At 53.9% G+C, this 24,221-nt stretch overlaps 1 protein-coding gene across 1 annotated transcript in view; it reads left to right on the top strand.

Moving 5' to 3' along the window:
• HIC2 (HIC ZBTB transcriptional repressor 2) overlaps positions 1 to 23,762 on the top strand; it is a 29,057-nt gene extending 5,295 nt beyond the window's left edge. Inside the window, exons 2-3 of the mRNA XM_023241706.2 lie at positions 15,218 to 15,315; positions 17,070 to 23,762. Coding sequence (XP_023097474.2) covers positions 15,290 to 15,315; positions 17,070 to 18,894 — 1,851 coding nt within the window. The 5' untranslated portion in view covers positions 15,218 to 15,289 and the 3' untranslated portion in view covers positions 18,895 to 23,762. The remainder of the gene's footprint in view (positions 1 to 15,217; positions 15,316 to 17,069) is intronic.
• The last annotated feature ends 459 nt before the right edge of the window (positions 23,763 to 24,221 follow it).

The raw sequence follows: 24,221 nt of genomic DNA, 5'->3' as shown, positions 1-24,221 counted from the left end.
TAGTTACTAGGGTCTTGGAGAAGCACCAGACACAGAAGGGGCTCACTCTTTTTTTTTTTTCTTTTTTTTTTTTAATTTTTGAGAGACAGAGCGCGAGCAGGGGAGGGGCAGAGAGAGAGAGACACACACACACAGAATTTGAAGCAGGGCCCAGGCTCTGAGCTGTCAGCACAGAGCCGGACATGGGGTTTGAGCTCACAAACTGTGAGACCTGAGTGGAAGTCAGATGCTTAACCAACTGAGCCACCCAGATACCGCTGGGGCTCGCTCTTTTCATGGTTTTTCTTACTTGGTGACAGTGGGAGGGACCACAGGCTGGTGTGCACTGAGGGGACAGCTCTTCAGAGGTCCCTGGGGAGCTGCTTGTTGCCCTTGACTCCAGAACTCTTGGTCCTGCTTGGCTTTCAGAGTTTACCTGCTCTGGTTTTGTGGTGGCGTTCTTGGGCCCTGGTTGGCCTCTGTGTGCCCTGGCAGGGCCTGACATAGTGACATTTGGGAATCCTTGTGGTTCCCTCATGAGTCCACTGTGGCCATAGCTGGGGATCCCTGGAACCTGAGCCCCTGTTTTTCTCTCTGACCTCAAGGTCCCTGGGGGAGAGAGATTGATCCCTGAGGTTGCTTTTCTGGGTTGTTATCTGGGTAAGGTGTATAAGGGGCCAGGAAACAGTGTGGGGGGTGGCTGTGAGAGGCAGAGCTTCAGGTAAGACCTGGCTGGCCTGGCCCAGCTCCCTTTGCTGGAATAGAACAATGAACCGTCCTGGTGCTTAGTGCATATCTGTGGGCAGATGGAACATAAGACAACCCTGCCTGCTCTGGGCAGCTTACAGAATGAGGTGAGCAAGTGTCTTGAGTCTGGTGTGGTTCTGGTTGTTGTCTTGGGTAGGAAGTGCTGTTTTTTAGGGAAGGAAGACCAGCCTGGGCTGTGGCTGTGAAGGAGAGGGGATCAAGAAGTCGTGGCTGGTAGTTGAGGAAGAAGCAGGTGGTGTTGGGAGCACAGGCAACATGTCCTCCCTCTCTGTTCTTTCCCACCTGTACACATCATGGTAGGTGGACTCTGGTTGTGTCTTGAGAGTGAGTGGTCCTGGGGTCTGGGTTCCTGCCTCAGCTCTTTTTGCCTCTTCCTCCTACCATGCCGCAGGACTTCCCTGCCCTTCTCTCTAGTAGAAGGTGGCTGATGGTTTCTGTCTGACAGGTGCTACTTTAGCTTTGCCTGAAAACTGGGAGAATTCCTGACAGAATGCTAGGAAAGTGTGGCAGAAGATGGTTGGGCGCTCACTTTTAGGCTCTTACCCCATGCTAGCCCTTGTGGGAGGCGTTCGGAGTTTAATCCTTGGAACATAACCTGTGCAGTGCCAATCATTTTATCAATCTTCACTGTATAAGTGACTTAGAGAGGTTAGGCAATTATTTTCAAGTCACATAGCTAGGAGGTGGGTAGAGAATTTCTAAGGGTAAGGTAAACACAATCACACATGTGTGGCAGCCTTGAACACGTAGATTTGTGGGCTTCCTCTGAGCAGTGCCTGGGCCTGGAGACAGTCAAGGTTTTCGTTTGGAGTGGGGTGGCAGGATGACTGTCTTGGACAAAGCCTGGAGGTGACTGGTAGTCCCTTGATAACTGTGGAGGGACCACTACAAGCTTGGTGAGCGGGTCCATTCCCCACCTCCCTCCAGGAGCTGGGGGACAGAGGGGACTCTCTGGGTCATCCTTATTCTACCAGTCTCAACTCCTTCCCTTCTGGCACATGGGACTCTTCTGTCCTATGGAAACTTTGGCCTTTGCTAACCACTTCCAGAAGAGCCTTGAGAGGGAGGCTTTGGGGGTTCCTGGGAACTCAGAGCTGGGCTCCTTTCCTTCTCTTGGTATTCTCACTGTGTCAGTGAATGAGAGGTGCTTGGGCCAGCGGTGCTGTGTTGTGTGACATTGGGCAGGGTGACCTCTCTCTCAGCAATGTGAGGCTCTTTCTTGGTAGATGGGTGATCTTGGTGATGAGGGGAGAGGCCAAGCCATAGCCTCTTCAGGTTCCCTGGGCCACCTCCAGCAGGTGCCTTTCTCACCTGCCACGAGGCTCCAGGTGCAGGTGGGTTGAACGCTGGGCTGGGGTTGTCCTTTGGCTGTGGTAGATGAACCTGAGCGCCAGAGGGGTGCAGGCAAAGGGGAGAGGACTGTTTCCAAAGTCCCACATTCCATGCATGTGTTGACGCTGATAAGGGCAGCAGGGCTGGCTTAGCTGCTTTGGGCAGGAGGGGACTTTGACTTCATGCCCCCAGCAGGCAGCGGAGCTTGCACATCCTGCTTCCTGTAGCACCCCTCCCCCTCCTCCCTCTCTGACCACCTGTGACTACTGCCTCTGGAGGGCCCACGACATGCAAAGGCCCAGCTTGCTCCCAAAGCATTGCCAGCTCTGAGTAAGCAGGCCTCTGGAGATCTGTTTGGAGTTTCTGTCAGCCCTGCCTTTTAGAGTATTTGGTGAACAAGTGTGGTTTTGAGAAGAGTGCCTCTCTTGTGACTCATTTTCCTTGCCTGTAAAATGGGTTGTTAGAAATATTTGAGCTAATGCATGTCAACTGTTCTCAGAGTGGTTTGCAGACCCCTTGGATTTCCCAAGACCCTTTTCATAATTCTTAGAAGTTACTGGCCTTTGTCTTGTGCAAAGCTGTGGTGGGTGTATGTGTTGCCCAGAGTTGTGTTCTCCACTGTTGGTGCTCCAGACTGAGACATTCAGTCTTACAAGTGACTGGGGGAGGCAGTACAGATGACTGAGTAGTAAATCTAGACCCTGGGGTACACACACGTCTTTTTAGTATTCCGTGTGATAAAATGGGGAGTATGTGTGACTACTGTGGAGTACAACTGTTGTCTCCAGAAACATACTTTGCATTTGCTTGGGCTGAGCCCTGAACTAGCTGCTTTCTCCTCATGGAATATTGTTTTTACTTGAAAGAAGAACCAACAGACAAGGTGTGGTTACTCAGACTTGGAGAATTTGTGCAGATATTTTCTCAAATGAACAAAGTGAGCTTTGCCACTTTGAGGAAAACAACTGATGATATTTGTTGCCAGAGCTAGAACCCTTAAGGGAAAATGAGAGTTTTGGAAAACTATTCATACGGTGAGCCTGACTTAGACTTCACTGATAAGATCAGCTGTGATATTAACACATGGATTTTTTTGGTGTTGTATAATGAAATGTGACATTTGGAAGATCTGATTCACTCAGTGAACCAAATGACCAGTGCTTGATGTTGCAAAATCCTGCGTGAATATGAGTGCTGTGTAAACCAATGGATTTTTGCGTAACCGAATTTGAGATAGTCACAGATACGATTTCAGAGTCTCCATTGCAGCTTTTAAGAAACCTCTGCTTGTCGGGTTTTAGTGTGATGTCAGTGAAGAATAGCCACAGTTAGCTGAAAGGATTATTAAAATACTCCTCTCTTCTATCTGTGTGAAGTCACATTTCTTGATAGACTTTAATCAAAACCAATTATCCTAATGGACTAAGTGTAGAAACAGATATGAGAATCTAGCTACTTCTAAGCCAGATGTTAAAGAGATTTAAAACGTAAAACAAATGCCAAATATAAAACAGTACTACTCTTTTCACTAATTAATTTTTTTTAAATTTTGGAATCTTTTTTTTTTTTTCATAAAAAAGCATTTTTAATGTATTTATGTTAACGTCTTGGCATTTATGTTAACGTGTTTTTTATTGATATTCTGAGTCAAGTATTTGTTTTAATTACCAGTTTTTTTTTTCAACGTTTTTTTTTTTTTTTTTTTTTTTTTTTATTTTTGGGACAGAGAGAGACAGAGCATGAACGGGGGAGGGGCAGAGAGAGAGGGAGACACAGAATCGGAAACAGGCTCCAGGCTCTGAGCCATCAGCCCAGAGCCTGACGTGGGGCTCGAACTCCCGGACCGCGAGATCGTGACCTGGCTGAAGTCGGACGCTTAACCGACTGTGCCACCCAGGCGCCCCAAATTACCAGTTTTTTTTAAATACAGTAAATGTAGAACAGTAGCACCAACTACAGTAACATGTAAACCACATGAAAGTTCTTTGGTTCTTTGGGAGTCCTAATTTTGAAGAATGTAAACAATAGTTTTGGAACTGCTGACATGGGAGGGCGCTGAGCAGCCTTCTCTCCTTTCTTGTTGCCCCCTTCTCACCGCCTCCTTGTCTTCTCTCACGTATTGTTTCACTCTTTTAGCACTAAACCTTTCTGACCAGCATTTGCTCACCTAATACATCTTTATGAGGGTCTGCTTCATGCACAGTGTAGCTGTGGCTGCTGGGCTAGTGGGACACAGGGTCCCTCACCTTTGGGAGCCTGCTTGGGGTGGGTAAGGAGTCTGGGGGGAGGGCATGAGCACAGGGCGGGTGCACAGAGGGAAGCAGCTGGGAGGCTAGTGCTGACATAGGTCCCGGGAGAAATGCAGGGCTGGCTTCGCAGAGGGGCGCTCAGGCATGTCTGTGGACCAACCAAGCTGAGAGGTGGGCCAGGTCCTCTCTGGGAAGCACCCTGCAGGCCGGGCTGGAGTGTGGACTTTATCCAGGCATCGGGAATGCATTGAAAGCTTTAAGCAGGGGAGTGACTGGATGAGATCGGTGTTTGAGAAAGATAACTCAGGGTTGATTGGACTCCGAATTGGAGGGGGCAGAGTCTGCAGAGGGGAGATGTATGCTAGACTTTGATATTTTCGATTAGAGTGGCGTTAACTGCCCTCTTCCCCTCCATTCCTTGGGAGGGTTCCTGGGATTTCCATCCTGTTGGGTAAGACACACTTGGCCTCCCAGGTATGGAGGCCCTGCTTTCTGTTGCTTTCTATTTAGGACCGAGTGGTACTTTCTGGGCATCTCCAGTGGGATGGAGCTCTCTGAAGCCCTTATTGGCACATTGTTGCCATATTTGCCCAGCCATGTGGCTCTGCAGTGTGGGGTCCTGGGTCAAGTGATGTGAGCAGTGCTCAGCGAGTATCACACAGCTGTAGTCTCTGGCTCCTCCTTGAATCTAGAAGGACTTGTCCAGGGGTGTCTGGGTGGCTCCGTTGATTGAGGGTCCGACTCTTGATCTCAGCTCAGGTCTTGATCCTCAGGGTTTTGAGTTCCAGAAAGAAAGAGAAAGAAAGAGAGGGGGTGGGGGGGGGAGGGAGGGAGGGAGGGAGGGAGGAAGGAAGGAAGGAAGGAAGGAAGGAAGGAAGGAAGGAAGGAAGGAAGGAAGGAAAAGAAAGAAAAGAATTCTAGAAGGTTTTGTCCTGCTCCCCTTTCTTTTGGGACTTCTGCACAGAGCATGCCAGCTTCCTCAATTGACTTGAAGATTATGCTCCAGGTTATTTACAAAAGTGTTAATGGGAGGGTGTAAATTACACATGTACACATATAGGTATAACTAGTGAGCAACACACACCCTTGCTTCCCCCACCCATGTAAGAAATAGCCCCTGGACACCCACCTGTGTTGCTCCCCAGCTTATCCCTGCCTCCTCCCAGAAATCACCACTCTTTTAGATTGTGGGTTAACTGTTCCCTAGCTTTTCTTTGTAGCTTCCTTGGGCTTGTCTGGATCCTTGAACAGTGGTTCACTGGATTTGCTCTTTGTGTACTCAGAGCCAGGCACTAATCTCTATTTTGAGATTCACTGAAGTGTTGTGTGTAGCTGTGGTTTCTGTGTTCCTGTCCCTACTTGGAGTGTTCCAAGGTGGCACTGTCCTACATTTCATCCTACCCCCTGCCAGTAGGTGTTCCGGGTGTTTTTAGGGCAGAGTTTTTGTTACCTCCTAAGTAGCCCTGTTTTCACCTCACCCCCTGGCTCTACTTCTCCAGGAAGATAAATACCTCTTTTCCTTCCTTCCTTCCTTCCTTCCTTCCTTCCTTCCTTCCTTCCTTCCTTCCTCCCTCCCTCCCTCCCTCCCTCCCTCCCTCCCTCCCTCCCTTCCTTCCTGTAAACCCAGTTTCTTAATGCTAAACAATCCTTCCAGCACCACTGAGACTCCATTTTAAAAGTAGAATGACACTGTGTGTTTTTTTTCAAGTCTGAGTTGATCTCTCTGTCCGATTCCCTTCTGAGCTGTTGGCCTCTCCTGTGTCAGACCCTTCAAGATGACTGCTGGATGGGTGAGACCTCTTCTGTAAAGTACCACACCTGGAGGCTTTAAAAAGCCTTGGGCACAGGACCAAAGAGTGTGAGATTCTCTATAGAAGTTCACCAATTTTACCGTTAAAAAGGCCTTTTTAAAAACTTTAGCAGGTGCCTATGGTATCTCTACTTGATTTTTTTTTTTTTTTTTTTTTTTTTTTGGATTAAAACAACCTAATCTTTGATCTTTGGCTGTAGCTCCTTGAGTCATTTGTTTCCTTCTGCTTAGTGGCTCCCTTTGACCCCCTACACTGGAGGGCTACAACTACTTTCTTCCTGGCTTCCTCCCTTTGATGCATCCAGCTAGCTGCTCAGGGACCCGCTTGGGCCTTGGTGGAAGGTATACTGTTTGTACCTCACCTGCAGCTCTGAATTTTCCTCTCCTGGGCTTGCCTGAGTGGAGTTCTTCCTATCTGTTGAAATATCAGCTAGATGCTAGGATTAAAAAACGTCATCACATTGTTGTTACTTTGAATGGCAACAATGATTTTATGGTGGTTTCTAGATTTCCTGTAGCTTCCTGGCTGGTCTGTAGAGTTCTCTCTTCCAAGACGGATATTCTGCCCTGGATGTGGCCACTCTGTCCTGTCAGTTCTCTCTTTCTTGTCTTGTGATTGTTGTTATTAGTGGTTCAGGGAGGTTATTTCCTGGCTTGGATTTACTTGCTAATCAGGACCAAGACTGGGCCTTGCTTCCCATCCTGAAGGTTTCTGTGCACTGTATTGTATTCAAGTATATCGTACGTAGGAAATATGTGTAGTTGTGAATGACTGCTCCGAGGGTTCTTCACAGATGGACATACTTATGTAACCAGCATCCAGAATGAGAAACACAGCCCCAGAAGCCCCTCGTGAGTCCTTTGAGTCACCCCTTCCCCCTCCCCACTCTCCTCTCATCCCTGGATCCGTGTTGCCTGCTTTCCAGTTTACGTGAATGGAATCACACCACATAGTCTCTTTTGAGTCTGGCTTCTTCGGTCAACAGAATGCTCAAGAGGCTCATGTATGTGCACGTAAATCAAACCGTGTGACATCACCAACATTTTTAACCTATAAAAAGCACACCTGTATGTGTAAATGTTCAGTCCTGTGCATGGCTGGGTAACCGTCCTTATACCTTTGGCTACCCCCTGTCGTGTAGGTGTCGGGCTCCTGTGAACAGGGCTGCTGTGCACACGCTTGCCCGGGTTTTGGTGAGCATGTGGGTAGGTTTCTGTTCGTATATACCTTGAAGTGCACTTCTGGACAATAGGGCTTGCATGTTTTCATCCTTGGTCTTATTTCTAAAATAATACCTTTCTCTTTTTCCTCAGGAAGTATTCTTTAGTCTTTGTCCGGCCAATTAAAGTCCCATCATTACTGTCTGGTATCAGGTTTTGTTTTTTCTAATTCTCCTATAGGGTGCGATTTCTTTGTCATCCTGGCCTGCCATGTCATGGGGCAGGGCAGCGCTGCCTCGATGCCAGCTTGCCTCAAGAGTTCTGACCAACCCACAATGACCATGGGGGTGAAGGGTTGTCAACCACCCTTTCTAGGGAAGGGCTTCTCTACATTGAGAGGTGGTTCCTCCTCCTTTTTGATCATGAAATATTTTCTTGTCTGACATGTGAAGTAGAAGATGGTAGGAGTTTGGGTTTGCTTTGTTTGGCTTTAATTCTTTCAGAGTCCTTGGTGGGCATAAGAATTGTTATTCTTACGACTACCAGGTTGGGTTTTGAAATTGTGGAGTGAGCAATGGGCTCGGCAGCTCCTGCTCTGTGACTCAGCTGTGTCTCTTGCTCTGGGGCTCAGTTAACCTCATCTGAAGGGTGTCCCTGGGCCAGGTGAGACGCCGTGATAGTCTTTTACAGTAGGGCTGCCCAGGCTTTCTGGGTGCTCTTTAGCTCCTCACATGTGGAATTTCCACCTATTTACCACAGTGCTGTCCTGCTCCTCTCCTCCCTTGAGGTCTCTGCCTACCACTCAGGCCCGGTAGCCCCTACCCTTGGCCGTGTCCTGCCTCCGTAGATGCCTGGTGACTAGGCTCTAACTTGCTGTCTTGTGTTCCAAGCCCACCATTTTTATTAGTCACTCTCTGGGCTTATTTACCTGGGAAATCATGTCTTCCCTTTGGGAGCTATCTTCTTTCTCTCGACCCCCAATGGCTGAGCGTTTACAGCGTTTACTTAGCGTTTACAGAGCATTGGGCTTTCCTGGCAGTAGAAAACTTATAACCCACCTCAGTGCTTCCCAGACTTGAAATGTGCATGTGAGTCCCGTGAGGTTCAAATGCAAGTTATGCAGTGAGGTCTGAGCAGCAGCATTTCTTGTGAGACCCTGGGTGGTGCTGCTGCTGGTAAATGGGGCTGGGGCCACAGAAACCAGTGCACTGGGGCCTCTCTGCCTCTTGACTGAAGTAGCTCTTGGATTTTCACTTGTTCCTTGCCTGATGGAGATGGCAGATGTCCTCTCCCTGCTCTGCTGTCCTGTTGGCCAGCCTACCCCATGGGCGCTCCATGCCTCCAGGCTCCTGCTCTGTTGCTGCCAGTGAGCCTTTCACCAACAGTTCAGGCCCCTCCTGAAGGGAATGCAGTGGGGGAGAGAGCCTGGAGGTGAGTGTAGCTTTTGTATGAATAATCATGATCTTAAACTGCTCTTCCCCTTCTTCTTTGATCAGTGCTCACCTGCCTCTCCTCAGTGGCACTTAAGGTCGTGGCCTGGCTTGGTACACTGCTAGACCTGGCCCTCCAGTGGGACCCTGTCCTTTGCCTTTCCTGGTGCCAGCTAGCCAATTGTGTCAGAGCCAGCAGAAGAAATTCAGTTGCAGGCCCCCAAGACCATCCTGGCCTTGCTTCTGGTTGGCTTTAAAGCCAGGAGCAATGGGAGGGTTGTAGGCCTGGAGGAAGGAGGGAGAAGACCCAAGGCTGTCTTGGAGAAGCAAGGTTTGCAGGCTGTGGGGCCTGTGCAGTGTGGAGCTTCCTGCCAGGCCTCTCCTCACACTAGCACTTTCTAGCCTTTTCCTCACCGTGTTGTTAGCCAGGAGCTGGCCCATCTCTTAGATTGGAGTGCACGGAGACGAAGGTGGTCAGGGCCCAGGCAGGACTTGGCCCATCACAGGCAGCATGGGGTCTTCAGTAGGGCCTAAGGGAATTTCAGGACAGACTCAAAGTCCAGCTGAGGTGGATGCCACTTGCCTTGCTGTTCAGGGTAAGCTGGTGGGTGGGTAACAGGGCTGGCCTGAGGGGCAGAGAAGGATGCCAGCACTGGGTCCCTGATCATTGTGCTACCAATGCACTCAGTGGAACCCAAATGTTTATTTCGTAGAAGCCGCGTTGGAGGGAGGGCTGGGCTCCTGGCATTCGCAGAGCCTGTTGCTTTCCAGGAGGATGGTCTGGGAGAAGAGCCAGGAGCTGCTGGCTGGCATCCAGGGCTGGGCTAGATTACACGGCTGGGCTTGCCCAGAGCACTGAGTCCCACCCACCACCAGCCCATGCCTGGAGGAACAGGCCAGAGAGGTCATGGAGGCCAGGCAGGGGTGTTTCAGAAAAGCAGCATGCACAGCCTGGGCACCCAAAGCAGGCTGTGTGACCGGGGTCCCACCTTGTCGCTTCTAGCCAGAAGCTTCTCACTGGCCTCAGGTAGTAAAGGAGTTGGATTGACCTTATACATGAGGTCAGGAGAATGCAGCCCAAGTGAGGCCCTGCTGTGATGGGGAGGTGGGTGGTGGTGGGCAGGGGAAGGTGATGGTGGAGGTGCAGACCAAAATCCTTCCTTCTGGCTCTGCATGGAAGGTGGTGTTCCTGTACGTGGCACTCCTGCCTGGCAATGGGAAGTGCATGCTCTCTGTCCATGGGGTAAGGAAAGTCTAACAGCGGCTCTAGATCAGGCTTTGAGCCCTTATTCTGCCACCTGCTTGCTCTTGTGACTCTGTACAAGTTCCTCAACCCCCAGAACCGTATCTGTCCCTGGAGGTAGAGATTACTCCTTAGTCTTCCCCACAGGCAGGCTGCCGTCTCCTGTGGGGCAGACTGAGGTAGGTCAAGGTGCTGTCTGGATGGGTGGGGAAGGGGAGAGAGGCTGCCGGTGAAGGGGATGGAAGAGACTTCATGGAGGAATACAGAGAAGAGGGGTGTGGAGGAGGATTCCCGGCCATGGGGACAGGAGAATGCAGTCTTGGGCTTCTGGTCTGCTGGACTGGTTGGTGGGTTGGGGGTGGGGCCTTGGCTTTTCTGGATCCTGAACTGCTTGTACCTTCCAGGTTGTCTCCACCATGCCCTCAAGCTGCTCTCTTGCAGCATGGGTGGGGCCAGGCCTTCAGGGAAGAGGCACTTGTTTGAGCACCAGGTGACCAGTGCCGGTCAACTGTGACTGAGGCCAGTGCTGACCTCAGATTCAGGCTTGGGGACAGTAGCCAGCATGTTTGGTGCCCTCTCTGACACAGAAGAGCTAAACCCCTGTAGGTGTGGAAGCTGCTTTGTGGCTGGCTGTACCTTGCCCAGCTGTGCCCCTCTGCGTGGCACTCTTTTGTGCCTCCTACCTGTCAGTGGAACTCTGGGTGGGCGATGAGGGGCTGGAAGATTCCTGTATCTCTGTTACTTCTGGCCAGGTGTGGTTAAAGAGAAAAGATGGTCTCCTGTTGGGTGCTTTGGGATGGGCTATCCTCCAGCATAGCCCCAAGACTCTTGTGAGAAGTACCACTTGAGGAAGTGAAGGAGGGCCACAAGAGAGGGAGGTGGGATGACAAATTTTCCAGGAGATCTGGGCAAAGAGGCCGGCCCAGGGAGAGAAAGCAGGTGGTCCCTCTTTCCCTGTCCTTTATCTTTCTCTCTAGGGCCCACCCTTCTGGTTGGAAGGGAAGGTGGAGAAGTTTTCTGAAATCTGGAGGCCTTCAGTCAAGGTGCCCACAGTGGTGTCTGGAGTAGGGGTGGCGTGGGGGGGGGGGGGCGGGGTTTGTTCCTGCCTGCAGGAGGTCAGGCATTGAGTAGAACAGATAGCATTTTTCTGGGGCATACTGCTCATGAGGGTCAGGAATGCCAGGTGTGAAACACTCCCTGGGTTTGGCCCCTATCTGTGGGGCTGGAAATGGGTATGGGGTGTGCTCCACTTTCTCCAGGAGGGACGCAGTGCCTGCTGCCAGGCCCCAGGGAGGTGAGGCTGCCAGCCTGGTCTCCAGAGGGCACCACACCACTGGAGGTTGAATGACCAGGACAGTTCTTTTTTTGTTTTGTTTTTTTTTCTTTCTTTCTTGATTTTTAAGTGATCTCTACATCCAACGTGGGACTTCAACTCATGACCCCAAGATCAAGAGTTGTATGCTCTTCCACCTGAGCCAGCCAGGTATCCCAGACCAGAGCAGTTCTGAATGCCCAGGTCTCCTGGAGCCCAGGCTTGGACACAATGGGTGTCCAGGCTGAGTTAGGCAGTTCCCATGAGATAGGTGGTTGGAATTGTTCTCCTGTGCTCTCTGCTTAACCAAAGATCACTTTAAAACTTCTCATGGCCTCTGAAAGGCTGGACTAGTGCATGCTCTTCTGCTTTTTGTAGAATGCTAGGAAAAGAGAGAGGCCTGGAGGTGACCCTATTCTAGCCTCCCCATGAGCTCTTGAGGCCATGTAGACTGCCTGGGATCATGGTAAAGTGGGGTTCCTAATGGGGTGCTGCTCCAACAGTCAGGAGGCCATGGGCCCTGCCTCCTGCCATCCTCATTGGCTTCTTGTCTAGTGTGTGTTTGATGGGATGCAGGGTAGGAGATCTCAGGTCAGTATCCTTGACCTAGGGCTTTGAATACCTACCAAGAACCTGTGATGGCTGCCTAGCCAGGATGGAATCAGGAGGGACAGGGATCTGTTCTTGCCATTACCACTCTACCCTCATGGGCTACTTGTGTGCCTAGGATGAGTGAATGTTAGGTGGTAGTGGGCTGCTGAGAAGGGCATGTCCTTTGGAAGCCTCCGTTCTTTCACTCTTTGTTGGAATTTTTTTTTCAATATGAGGTAAAATTGACATATAACATGGGACCCAAATTTCTGGTGAGCCCTTGAGTTTTGACCAGTGAGTTCATTAACCTTAACCCAAACCTAAACCCAGATATAGAGCCACCCTGGGCCTAGAAAGTTCCTCATGTACCTTCCCAAACAGTGCTCACCAAACCTTCTACAGGCTCTTCTGATTTTGTTTCTACCATGATTAGTTCTGCCTGTTCTAGAACTTAATTTAAATGGAATCTTGCAGTCTGTACTCTTTTTGCAAGGTTTCCTTCACTCAACATCATGATTTTGAGACTTATGCATGTTCGTACATCAGTTTTTTTTTTAGAACTTAAAAAGTAATACACACTTATTTTAAATTTTGAATATTATAGAAATGAACATAACAAACTATAGTTTTCCTGTACTTCCATCCCCCCCACCTCCTGCCCCAAGATAATCTTGTTTATTGGTTGGGTGTTCATGCCCCCAAGATGTTTCTTTACTGGATGGCATTGCCTGGTTGGGCCTTTCATGCCTTGGTTGAGGAGGGTAGACAGGAAGAAGCAGCAGACAGGTGCGGGGAGCTCCCCCTGGCTCAGCTCTATTGGCCTGACCTTCCCTTAGGTGGGTGTGTCTTTTAAAAGTCTCGGATGTCTGTGTATATGTGTGTATATATACACACATATACTGTGTGTATGTGGGGATTGCCGTTGGCTTTTCCATGGCAGGGACTTGGAGGGGAAGGAAAGAAAATGTTACAGCCCAACTAGGTAGGTGGATGTTGACCATTTTGTAAACCGGGACCTGGGAAGGTAATCCAGCTGTTACAGCCAGGTCTTTCTGTTCATTACCACCCCTACCCCACCCTCAGCTTTTGTGTTCATAAGAAGGAAGGAGGCAGAGCTGGCTTTCCCCAGGGACTGTGTTTCTCCTGCCCTTACCTGCTGGGGTCAGCCTAGCCAGGGATTCTCCGCACTACACCCCCAACCCATCCCACTGCCCCAGATCCTTGGTTTCCTGGAGCCAGTGCTCTGGCAGGCAACGGTTTTGAGCTGGGTGTGGATCCTTGGGGCTGATAGGCACGCTGCCTGGGCCTGCTGCCAAGGGGCTGCTGGGTGCCAGGAGCTGGTGCCAAGAGGTATCCTCATCCCAGCCTGCAGGCTCCTGCCAGGGCTGAGCACCAGCCCATGTACCCAGTGGGGTGTTGCACTGCTGGCTTACTGGGCCAGTCCCCACAGCCACGTTTCTAGTTACCTGCCACCCCCCACCCCCCGGCCTGCCGCCTCCCCAGGGCTGTGTCCTCTCTAGCTTAGGCGCTTGCTGCTCCCACACCCTGTGTTGAACAGTAGAGCAGAGGACTCTGCTGTTTTTTGCTGGGAAGAAAAGAAACAACGCCTTGCAGGGGTCTTGGCCCTGCAGCAGGGGTCACCCCCTCACAGACATAGTGGCGGCCCACTATGCTGGCTGTGAATTCCCAGCAGGCAGCTCCACCGGGGCCCCACCCAGTGGAGGGTGCAGCGAAGCCTACTCAGTCCCGTGGGGAAGTTTGGGCTCAAGAAGAGTCCTGTCTGACCCAGCCTGGGAGGACTTGGTCAGTCAATGTGCCTTTCTGGGGCTGTGAAGTGGCTGGCACAGCTAGAGCAATGGGTACCTGTGGAAGCCCTCAAGTTCTGTTTTGCTGCCTGCTCTCTGCCTGGTTTTCTGTAGTTGGACTGATCTCCCACAAGGGCAAGTAATCCCTAGTTGCAGGGCCTGGCACATAGTGAAGCGGAGGCCACTGTGTGGATGCCTCAGCAGGGCTTAGGTTGCCCTGAGATCTGGTGGGGAGCAGGCAGTGGCACAAGGCTGTATGGTGGGTGTCTGGTTGGCTCGAACATATCGCTGTGGCTCCCTGTCCATTTTTCAGGGCTGCTCTCACCAGCGCCCAGGTGGTCTCTGCCCCCTTCCCAAGGCTGGGCTCTATTCTGTGCTGGCCATTTCTGGTAACACCCAGCAGGGGAGCCTGAACTCTTTACACAGGCAAGGGGCCCAGGCCACCTTCATTAAATGTAGATGCCCTCAGGCCTCTGGACCTACGGAGCTGGTTCTGCTGCCCTCTGGGCCATGGGTAGGTTCCTGGACCAACCATTCCCCCCCTCTCCATTTCCCCCACACCCCTGGGCTACCCCATGAGAGGGGAGCTGTCCTAGGGGCCAGAGAGACAGCTGGTAGGCTGGAGCTGAGGCCTCCCAGCCACCCCGCACCCCGGGTCTGGTCACATTCCTGAGGGACCTGCTGAGCCTCCCTGGCCCAGGGGGTGGGGGAAGGGCAGGCAGGGATGGGCCTAGGGCTGCTGCAGGGATGGGCCTAGGGCTGCTGCAGGCCTCCACCCCCACCCCTGGCTCCATTCCAAGGGAGCCCAGACCTGCCTGAGTTGGGTGCAAAAAGCCAGAACCTCAGGATCCTAGGGATCTGCAGCTCTGGGGGGTGGGAGTGGGGAGCGGGAGCCCCTCCGCATCTGGCTGCAGCTGCCAGCTGCTTTGGCGGGCTGGTATTGAAAGGCCTGTCTTGCAGAAACTCCTGCAAGGGGAGGCCATGTGGTCAGGCTGGGCTGGGCAGGAGGGGGCTGGGCCCTCTGGGGGGTGGGGGGGGTGGCAAGAACAGATCAGGAAGGGAAGGAGGCAGGAGAGCCAGAAGCGGTTGAGACTGGTTCTTATAAATAGCCCATTGCACCAGGGCCTCCAATTTTGACCTTTTGTTATGTAAATGTGGCCAGCCTGGGAAGGGCCTTGCCCAGGCCTCCTGCCACCACGCCTGCCCGCCTGGAATTACAGAGGAATTACGCGCCTGCCACCAGCTCCCTGACAGGCCTAGGTGGCCCCTTAGAGTACCCTAAATCTCTTGGGTGGGAGGAGGGTGCAGCCCTGGTGAGCTCTCCAGACCTGTGACCTTCCCTGCCACCAGGCCTGACTGCTGGGCACTGTGGCCTCCGTCCTCTGCCTGGCTGCCCCTTATGTCCCACCCAGAGAGACCCCAGACTTTCCTGGGAATAAGGGCTCCAGGGCCACCAGGTGCCTTCTCCTTCACTGTTCCTCCTTCCCTCCCTTGCTGGTGTATATATGGGTGACCCTGTCCATCTTCTCCTCCCCAGGTGACCAGGCATTGATGCACCCCCAGGGAGGCCACGCGCTCAAGGAGGCCACCCCCGCTGGCTGCTGCTCACATGGTTTCTGGGCCCCTGGCACTACGGTAGGCTGGGGACAAGGAACTGGCAGGATGGAGGGAGGGGGAGACATGGGGGAAGGCTTTCTGGGCGGCCCACACAGCCTGGCAGTTCTCAGCCTGGTCCTTTGTGTGTATGCAGTGCTGGGGTGCATGGAGGGCAGGTTGGGGCCCACTGTTCTCAGCCTGCAGAGGAGGGGCTGCTGTGGCTCACATGCTCTTGGAGGACGGGACCTCCTGCCCTTGGCCTGCCCCTTGCCAGTCTGGGAGCACCAGGCATCCTGGGTGCTGGTGGGGCTGACACCACATTTCCCTGGGGCTGGGTGTCCCTGCCAGTGTGGAAGCTGTGCCTTGGGCTCTTTGTCCCTGACTGGCTGGCTGAGGAGCAGGGAGTGACAGAGGGTAGGTTCTCTTGGGACCTGGGCTCTAGCCTCTGAGCCCCAGCTGAACAGTCTTACAAGGCTGGGTTGGCTGGGTTGGCTGAGCCCGTGCTTGCTGCCTCCTATCAGGCCCTGAGTGCTAGCTTGTGGCTCTGTCTACCCATGTGTGTTCATGGTGAGTTCCAAGGCCTTCTTTGGGATGTGCATGGTTATTAGAGTTTCCGTCTATCAGAGCAGGTGTGGGGTAACTGGGAGTGGGAAGTGTTTGTGTTACAGAAAGCCAGCATGGGCGTGATCCCTTCAGGCTCTGCCCTAAGGGAGGCAGAACTGGGTTGGGTACACTGGTAGAAGCTGGGAGGTCCTGGGTAGGGTGAGGCTCAGAGCAGTCAGTTACTTTTGGAGACGTGAAAGCACATTTGTCAACTGCATGGCACAGAGTTGCCTGTGTGAGGGGCCAGAGGGAGCATGGAGCCACACTTTGTGCCTTGGGTCCTGCTGCTCATTTGGGTGGGTGCATGGTCAGAGCATTACTGCTCCCAGAGACCATGTGCATGCTCTTACAAAGCCCACCTGCAGGATTCTCGGGGAGGTCAGAGGTTTCTGTGTGTCTATTACTTAATGACATCAGTGACTGTACCAGGCTGACAAGGCCAGCTGGCTGCCCTTCCCAGGGCTCCAGTGGTGCCAGAGGCTTGGCCAGGCCACCTTTTCTGCTCAGCACCTAGCGACCCAGGCTGAGGTGCTCAGGGCCCTCCTGAGCTGGGAGCAGGCATTGGCAAGGGACTCTGGCTGGGCTGCAGTGTCTGAAGGCAGGAATGTGACGTTGACAAACCTGTAAGTTTGGGAAGCCACTAGGGTTGTTTGAGAGGCACTCAGGGCAGAGCAGAGGTCACAGGTGGCGGCTGCATAGGAAAAAGAACCTTTATTTGACATTGGGAGGTTTAGCCTGGCAAACTTAATCTCTAGTTTGCCCTAAAAACCAGGAAGTTATATGCCCATGTGGGAAGTGAGCCTGCCCAGGAGCTTCTGCTCACTTCATTCCCCACTGCTTCCCAGTACCTCACAGTCCCCTGCTGGTCATTTTTAAGTCCCCTGTGGGCATGTGGTCGACTTGAGTGTGGAGACGGTACCCTGGGTTGTGGAACCAAATTCACATCCGATTGTCTCTGCTTAGCATCATGTGACCCTCATTGTCCTCTGTTTCTGTTTTTCTCATTGGTGCAGATGGGGCCAGTGCCAGTGTCTCTTTTCAGGCAGCATGAGCCCCGATGGGTAGTGTGAGTTCCCTGCTTGGGTACTGTGCCAGTGAGGCCCCCTGAGCACCACTGCAACCCCACATTGTCTCCAAGCCCTTGGATGAGGCTCCCAGGTGGTTAATGCCCCATGTGTTCTTGCCCACAGGTGGTACGCGTGGGCAGGGCGAGGGGACATGGGGCCCGACATGGAGCTGCCCAGCCACTCCAAGCAGCTCTTGTTGCAGCTGAACCAGCAGAGGACAAAGGGCTTTCTGTGTGATGTCATCATCATGGTGGAGAACTCCATTTTTCGGGCCCACAAGAATGTTCTGGCTGCCAGCAGCATCTACTTCAAGTCCCTAGTCCTGCACGATAACCTCATCAACCTGGACACGGACATGGTCAGCTCCACGGTGTTCCAGCAGATCCTGGACTTCATCTACACGGGCAAGCTGCTGCCCAGCGACCAGCCAGCTGAGCCCAATTTCAGCACTCTCCTCACTGCCGCCAGCTACCTCCAGCTGCCCGAGTTGGCAGCCCTCTGCCGTCGTAAACTCAAGCGAGCCGGCAAGCCCTTTGGCTCCGGACGGGTGAGTGCCACCGGCATGGGGAGGCCTCCCCGCAGCCAGCGGCTGTCCACAGCCTCTGTCATCCAGGCACGGTATCCGGGGCTCATGGACGGACGCAAGGGGGCCCACACCCCCCAGGAGCTCCCCCAGGCCAAAGGCTCGGATGACGAGCTCTTCCTCGGAGGCTCAAGCCAGGAGGGCGTGCATGGCCTGAGCCGGGCCGTCTGTCCCACCAGTGGGGAGGCTGGCCTGGGCAGCTGCAGCACCAATGGGAGCAGTGGGGGCTGCGAGCAGGAGCTGGGCCTGGACCTGTCCAAGAAGAGCCCTCCCCTGCCCCCTGCTACCCCCGGTCCCCCCCTGACCCCAGAAGACCCGGCCCAGCTGAGTGACAGTCAGCATGGCTCGCCCCTCTCAGCCTCTGCCCCTCCTGTTGCCAACAGTGCCTCTTATGCTGAGCTGGGGGGCACCCCCAATGAGCCCATGGATCTGGAGGGGTCTGAGGATAACCACCTGAGTCTGCTGGAGGGGCCTGGTGGGCAGCCCCGGAAGAGCCTGCGGCACTCAGCCCGCAAGAAGGAATGGAGCAAGAAGGAGCCTATGGTGGGGTCCCCCTTTGAGCGGAGGGAAGCGGGGCCCAAGGGCCCTTGCCCGGGGGAAGAGGGCGAGGGGTTAGGGGACAGGGTTCCCAATGGCATCCTGGCCAGCAGCGTTGCGGGGAGTGGCCCCAGTGGGCCTTACACGGAGCCCCCGTACTCCTGCAAGGAGGAGGAGGAGAATGGCAAGGATGGAAGTGACGACAGCGGGCAGAGCGGGAGTGAGGGGGGCAGCGGCCATGCTGGTACCCACTACATGTACCGGCAGGAGGGCTACGAGACGGTGTCCTATGGGGACAACCTGTATGTGTGCATCCCCTGCGCCAAAGGCTTCCCCAGCTCTGAGCAGCTCAATGCCCACGTGGAGACACACACAGAGGAGGAGCTGTTCATCAAGGAGGAGGGTGCTTACGAGACAGGCAGCGGGGGCGCTGAGGAGGAGGCTGAGGACCTGTCGGCGCCCAGCGCGGCCTATGCTGCTGAGCCCCGGCCCTTCAAGTGCTCCGTCTGCGAGAAGACCTACAAGGACCCTGCCACGTTGCGGCAGCACGAGAAGACACACTGGCTGACTCGGCCCTTCCCCTGCAACATCTGCGGCAAAATGTTCACCCAGCGCGGCACCATGACACGTCACATGCGGAGCCACCTGGGCCTGAAGCCCTTTGCCTGCGATGAGTGTGGCATGCGCTTCACCCGCCAGTACCGCCTCACTGAGCACATGCGTGTGCACTCGGGCGAGAAGCCCTATGAGTGCCAGCTCTGCGGAGGCAAGTTCACCCAGCAGCGCAACCTCATCAGCCACTTGCGCATGCATACTTCCCCCTCCTAGCTCCTAGAAGCCAAAGACCCTTCTCCCCGGCCCAAGGGTGCCCTCTGCAGACTCGCCCTCGGGAGCCAACGGAAGGAAGAAAGAAAGAAGCACGGAGGCCAGGCAGGAGGGGCCAGGACCCCCAGGTCCCACAGCGGTAGCTCCTGGTGGCACCTCCAGCCAGCCCCCCCCCCCCCACACCCAGAGCTTTAATGGACAGTCTGTACCAAGGGAAGAGAGAGGAGGGAAGCCGATGGGCCCAAGCTCCGCATGTGCATTGCTGGTGTGCAGTCTACCTCCCGATTCCGCCCAGGCCTCTGGCTCCCCGAGACGGCCACTGCGGGGCCCGTGGGAGTGGGTCATGGGGGTCTTGCTGGGATCTGGCCCGTTTCCCGCAGGCCGGGTCAGAGCAGGGGGCAGTGGGGGCCTCCCTCTGCTGGGGAGGAGCAGGGCTGCCCCGTGGCCAGGGGCGGTGTCTGTGTGCATGCACGAGTGCTTGTCTGTGTGCGGGCCACCCTGGCTCTTCGGGGAATGGTGCTGGAGGGGAGGGGACAGAGCCCTCCTTCCTGGAGCCAGGGGTCACTGCTCACTGGCGCTGGGACAGTCAGGGGGGCCCCCACCGCCTACCTCTCCACAGCTAAAGAGCCCTCTGGGCCTAGGTTGCTGTTATTCCTACTGATCTGTTCCTTTTTTCTTTTTGAATTTTGTTTTTTAAACCAAAACTAACAAGAGTTTATTTTCCTCCCGGCCCCTCGGGGCTGAGCCTGGGTCTGCAGACTGAATGTACAGGGGCAGCTGCCGTCCTGCCCCCGCCCCGGCTGAGGGGCGCCCACCCCTCCAGGCCCCAGAAGCCCTTCTAGGCCAAAGGCTTCCCTGGGCCCCGAGCCCCGCCTCGGCTGCCTCAGGAGAGAGAGTGATTTACCTATAGTTTCCGAGGAATATTCTTTGTTTAGAGGTACTTCTTTTTTATTAAGAGAAAAACCAGTGTAATGTTTATGTGAATGTTTGAACTGGAAGGTCTGGGACTTGTGGGGGGAGGGGGGAGGCTGGACTCAATGCCAGAGCCGTCGGTACTCTTCTTTTTCATTTTCTGTGTGTGTGTGTGTGTGTGTGTGTGTGTGTGTGTGTGTGTGTGTGTGTGGTGTGCTTGGTGCGTGTGGACAGATATTGCGCTTTCCTTCCTTCCTTCCCAATCAAGGTGGAGAGACTTCTGACCTTTTGCTACCTCTTGAATTCATGAGAACAGTACGTTGGTGACTGGCAGTTGAGGCCGTGACACTTGTTTTCCTCCTGTTAGTGTGCATAGGAAGACGCGCGTTTGAGTGAGCCAGGCTCTGCCTGGCCCAGGTGGCCCTACTGGGCCCTCCACCCCCAGTGCTCTTAGAGGGGAGCTCCTGCAGCTGCTGAGTCAGCTCACATGTGTCTTTACCCCCAGAGCATGCGGCTAGCTGTGTCCACCCTGTGGGTGTTCTGAGTCCGTTGTGAAGTGTCAGGGAGCCTGCGTGTGCGCCTCTGATCTGGGGCTGGGTGAGGCAGGTGAGTGCTCCAGCCCCATGGGAGATCGGGGCCTGGAGCCAGCTCCCTGCAGTTCCCTGCCAGGGCCAGGATGAGGTGGAAGTGAGCCCCCCCTCCATCCTGTCTCCTGGGCCTGCAAGAGCTGAGACTTGGGAGAGCAGCAACCCCCCAGCCAGTGCAGAGGCTTAGGGAGGCACTGGCCAAAGTGATGTATACCCTCCTTGGGGACAGGGAGAGGTTACCTACCCTGCTTTGGCACCTTCTCTGAGCAGTCCTGGCTGCTTTGGCAAGAGGCTGGCTGCCACCCATTGGCTCAGCCCTGTCTGGAGTCCCACCCTTTACCCCTCAACCCTCACCTTGGGGTTTCTCTACCAGCCACAGGACCTCTCCATGGGCTGGGAGTCGGGCTCACAAGGCCAGACCAAGGTTGCCGTTGGTCCCACTGTCCTCAGCTGACTGGAGCCACAGGATTAGGCCAGCAGCTTTATCTTCATTTTGCTTCATGCTTTTCTTTTTTTTTTTTTTCCTTTCTACTTTACGTTCAGACCAAAAAATTCCAGAGTCATCCTCTACCCTCACCCCTCCAGAGACCCTCCAGCTGAAAACAGCCTGAGTTCAGGGACCCGAATGGTGAAGGGTGTGTTTTGCAAGTGAGGGCTTCTGGCTGAGCCCATCTCAAGGCACCCCCAGCCCCAAGCTGGATCTTCTTCCCTATGGGTGGGAAACAGAGCACTAGACCTAGTGTCTTGTGTTCCCACAAGTCAGGTGAGGAGGCATGGTGCTTTCCAGGCCCCTCTGCCCTCCTGACCCCACCCCACTCCATCAGCACTTAAGCCACACGACACAAAGTCTGTACCACACGGGAGTTTTATGTGCGCCTGGCCTGTGTGTGGCCTCTCGAGCCGTGGGCAGCCGCATCCATGAGGTGACCCGTGAGAGTAGGTAATTCATTTGCAGAGCTTCAGGGACTGGGCGCAAAGGCCCCTCACTCAACGACGTTCGTGCGACATAGTATTGTACCCACCTGAGTATTGTATCGAGCCTTTTCTGTATTTTAACAAGAAAGCAAAACACTAGTTTCCTATTTAAGATTTTAAGGGTTTGTGGGTGGGGTGGGACTAACACAACACTTGGTTTTGTTTTCTTTTTCCTTTGATTTCATGTGGAGTGTGTGCTTGCGAATGTGTGTGTGGAAATGTGTTAAGAGCCTCACAAGGAAATTAGGCCGTTGGAGGCCAAGGGCGGCTTACAGTTCTCTGCTTTAGTCACTTAATTCCTGAATGTTTCGGAGAAACAGGAAACAGAAAATAGCAGATGTCATGTAGGAAAGAGAGGATAAACAAAAAAAAAAAAAAAAAAAAAAAAAAAAAGCTCATACCCAAATTCACAAAACCTATTTTTTAAACCAAAGCACATTTTGAATGAGTATGGAACCTCAATGGGCTCAGAAAAAAAAAGATACTAATATATTTATCTCATTGTTTACATAAACTTTTACAGTTTCAGACCTCAGCAGCTGTAAGGCTAGTCCCAGTGAATCCCCACCTTCCGCTGGAGGCCCTTCTGAGTTGGCTCACGGGCAGAGGGGCAGGCCTGGAGGCCCCCCAGATTCACCTGAGCCCTCCTCCCCAGCCTGAGGCCTCTCAAAGCCCAGCTGGCACCAAAGAGCTTGGGCCGATGCTGACTGCCCCCCAGGCCTCCTGGCCAGACCTCAGAGGTCCTGGCTAGCTGGCACAGCAGGGGATGGCCGTCAGCTCTGGTCACAGGACCCGAGTCTGGGGTTGGGCCCCAGGATGGAGGGTCCCCCACTCTGCCCGTGACCCTCGTGGTGGGTTGATGTGAGGGTCCCTCTCAAGCCAAAAAGCCGGGATCTTTGCACAGCTCAGTTAACTCCAGTGGGTCCCCACCCCCAGGGGACACTCCCACCCCCGGCAGTGGGGGGGTGCTTCCTGGGCTGGTCCTTACCAACACAGACGGTGCAAACACTCTGAACAGTGTTGTTTTTGTATCAATATGTTTGTGCAGTGATGAATGTATTTATTTCTCAGACTTGGGGCGAGTGAGCGGCTGGCTCCGCCACCGCTCGCTCCCACCAGACCGAGCCATCGCAAGGGCTCCTCCAGGATTGCAAAAAAGGTAAAAAAGAGAAGATGAACCTTTAAGCAAAGAAGAATCTCAGAGACTCGCAGCATAGCCATACACCTCAGCCTGTGAAATGAACAATTCGGACCCAGACTGACTTGGAACCTCACGCAGCCTTGTGTGTGTATTTCCCGTTCGTCACCACTCGGGGGCGCTGGGCTGCCCCGCTATGCTCCCACCCCCACCCCGTCAGTATTCACTGGACTGGACCGCGTGCAGGAGTGCGATCTGGGCCGGGCTGGCTGGGCAGGCAGACCCTACCGCCCTCCCCACAGCCGTCCTGAGTGGGGGAGGCCTGGGCAGCCAGGAGGCAGGGCTCAGGGAAGGGGGGGGGGGCTGTATCCGTCCACCCCCTTGGCTTGGGGAGGAAAGCAGAGGTACCGGGCCTCCAGAGAACAGACCAGGGATCTCAGCCCTGTTGTACCCCTAGAAGGGACCAAGGCCCTTGCTCTTCGCCAGAGTCACGTTGGGGCAGACATTACTGAACCTGTGAACTGATGCCAGGAGTGCTAGGATGGAGAGAGGGACCTACTCAGCCTCAGTGTGACATTCCAGATCAGGGGGTGGAGGTTCGCTGTGGGAATGGAGGCTGCCCAGGCCCCCGTTCCTAGGACGCTTCTCCCCTGCCAGCTTCAGTCACCCACTTTAATTTTTCTACCGGGAACCCCTCCCCCTACCTCACCTTGCTATTTATTGCTGTAATTTATTGACCTCAAAAATGCTGCATAACAGACCTCACTTGGGGCAGGGAGGTTCCCCAGGGCTCCCCCCCTCCACTTGGTGGGGCCCCGTGGGGCCAGGTGCTGAGGGGAGCCTCTCTGTATCCCACCCATCACTTGTTTTCCCCCTCCCCCCTTGGGGGACCCCAGGTTGGGCACCTGCCCATTCGCAAATACCTCGAGGGGGAGGGGGAGGGATGGGGTTATAGCCGTTTTGTTTAATCGGAGAAGCGGGATCACGTCCTACTCTTATTTCCTTCCCGGAAGGGGGAGGGGCACCGTGATCGCACTCCTGTACTGGCCACCGCCGCTATCCGTCTTCGCATCGAGTTCACTTCCTTTGAGAGTTTGGATAAATTCAGGTCAGAGCTGCAGGTACGCAGCCCACAAGTGTCATAGAAAAAGCAATTCACCGACGACTGATCTCTCCATTCAGAAGCGTGCAGTCTTAATGTACAGTGATAAGAAACTGTTATTTTATGATCTTTTCATTAAAAGCTTGATTGAAAACTATCTTGTATGGGGCCTCTATGTTCTGTGCCTGTTCTCTTCTGCTAAATGACACACTGCTTTCCTGTGTCCAGCACTTGCAAGACCTAGGAGGGTGGGAGCTGGGATGGGCCATCTGCCCACTATTGTCCTAAGGGCGGGTTTCAGGTGAAATGGCCCCAGGGGCTGGAATCTCACTTGGCCATGTGTGTGCATCCTGGGGTTGGGCTGTGGACCAGGGAACCAGCACCCTAGGGTCAACATCGTTTTGGGCAGTGTTAGCCTGTTCAGGAAGCAGTGAATATGTAGATAGGGACAGGGACCTGGTGGCCTGGATGAAGGGAGGTCTGGCTTGGGCCCAGGACCACCTGTTGGAGCAACAGAGTCATGCTGGGGCAAAACAAGGGCTCTCTACTGCACACTGCTCCTGATTCCTGCTTAGGGTAAAGGGGGGAGGAAGGAAAAGATAGTCTTAAGTTTCCA

The sequence above is a fragment of the Felis catus genome, chromosome D3, assembly GCF_018350175.1.
Source record: "Felis catus isolate Fca126 chromosome D3, F.catus_Fca126_mat1.0, whole genome shotgun sequence".
NCBI lineage: Eukaryota > Metazoa > Chordata > Mammalia > Carnivora > Felidae > Felis > Felis catus.
This window is presented reverse-complemented; position numbering and strand designations above follow the sequence as displayed.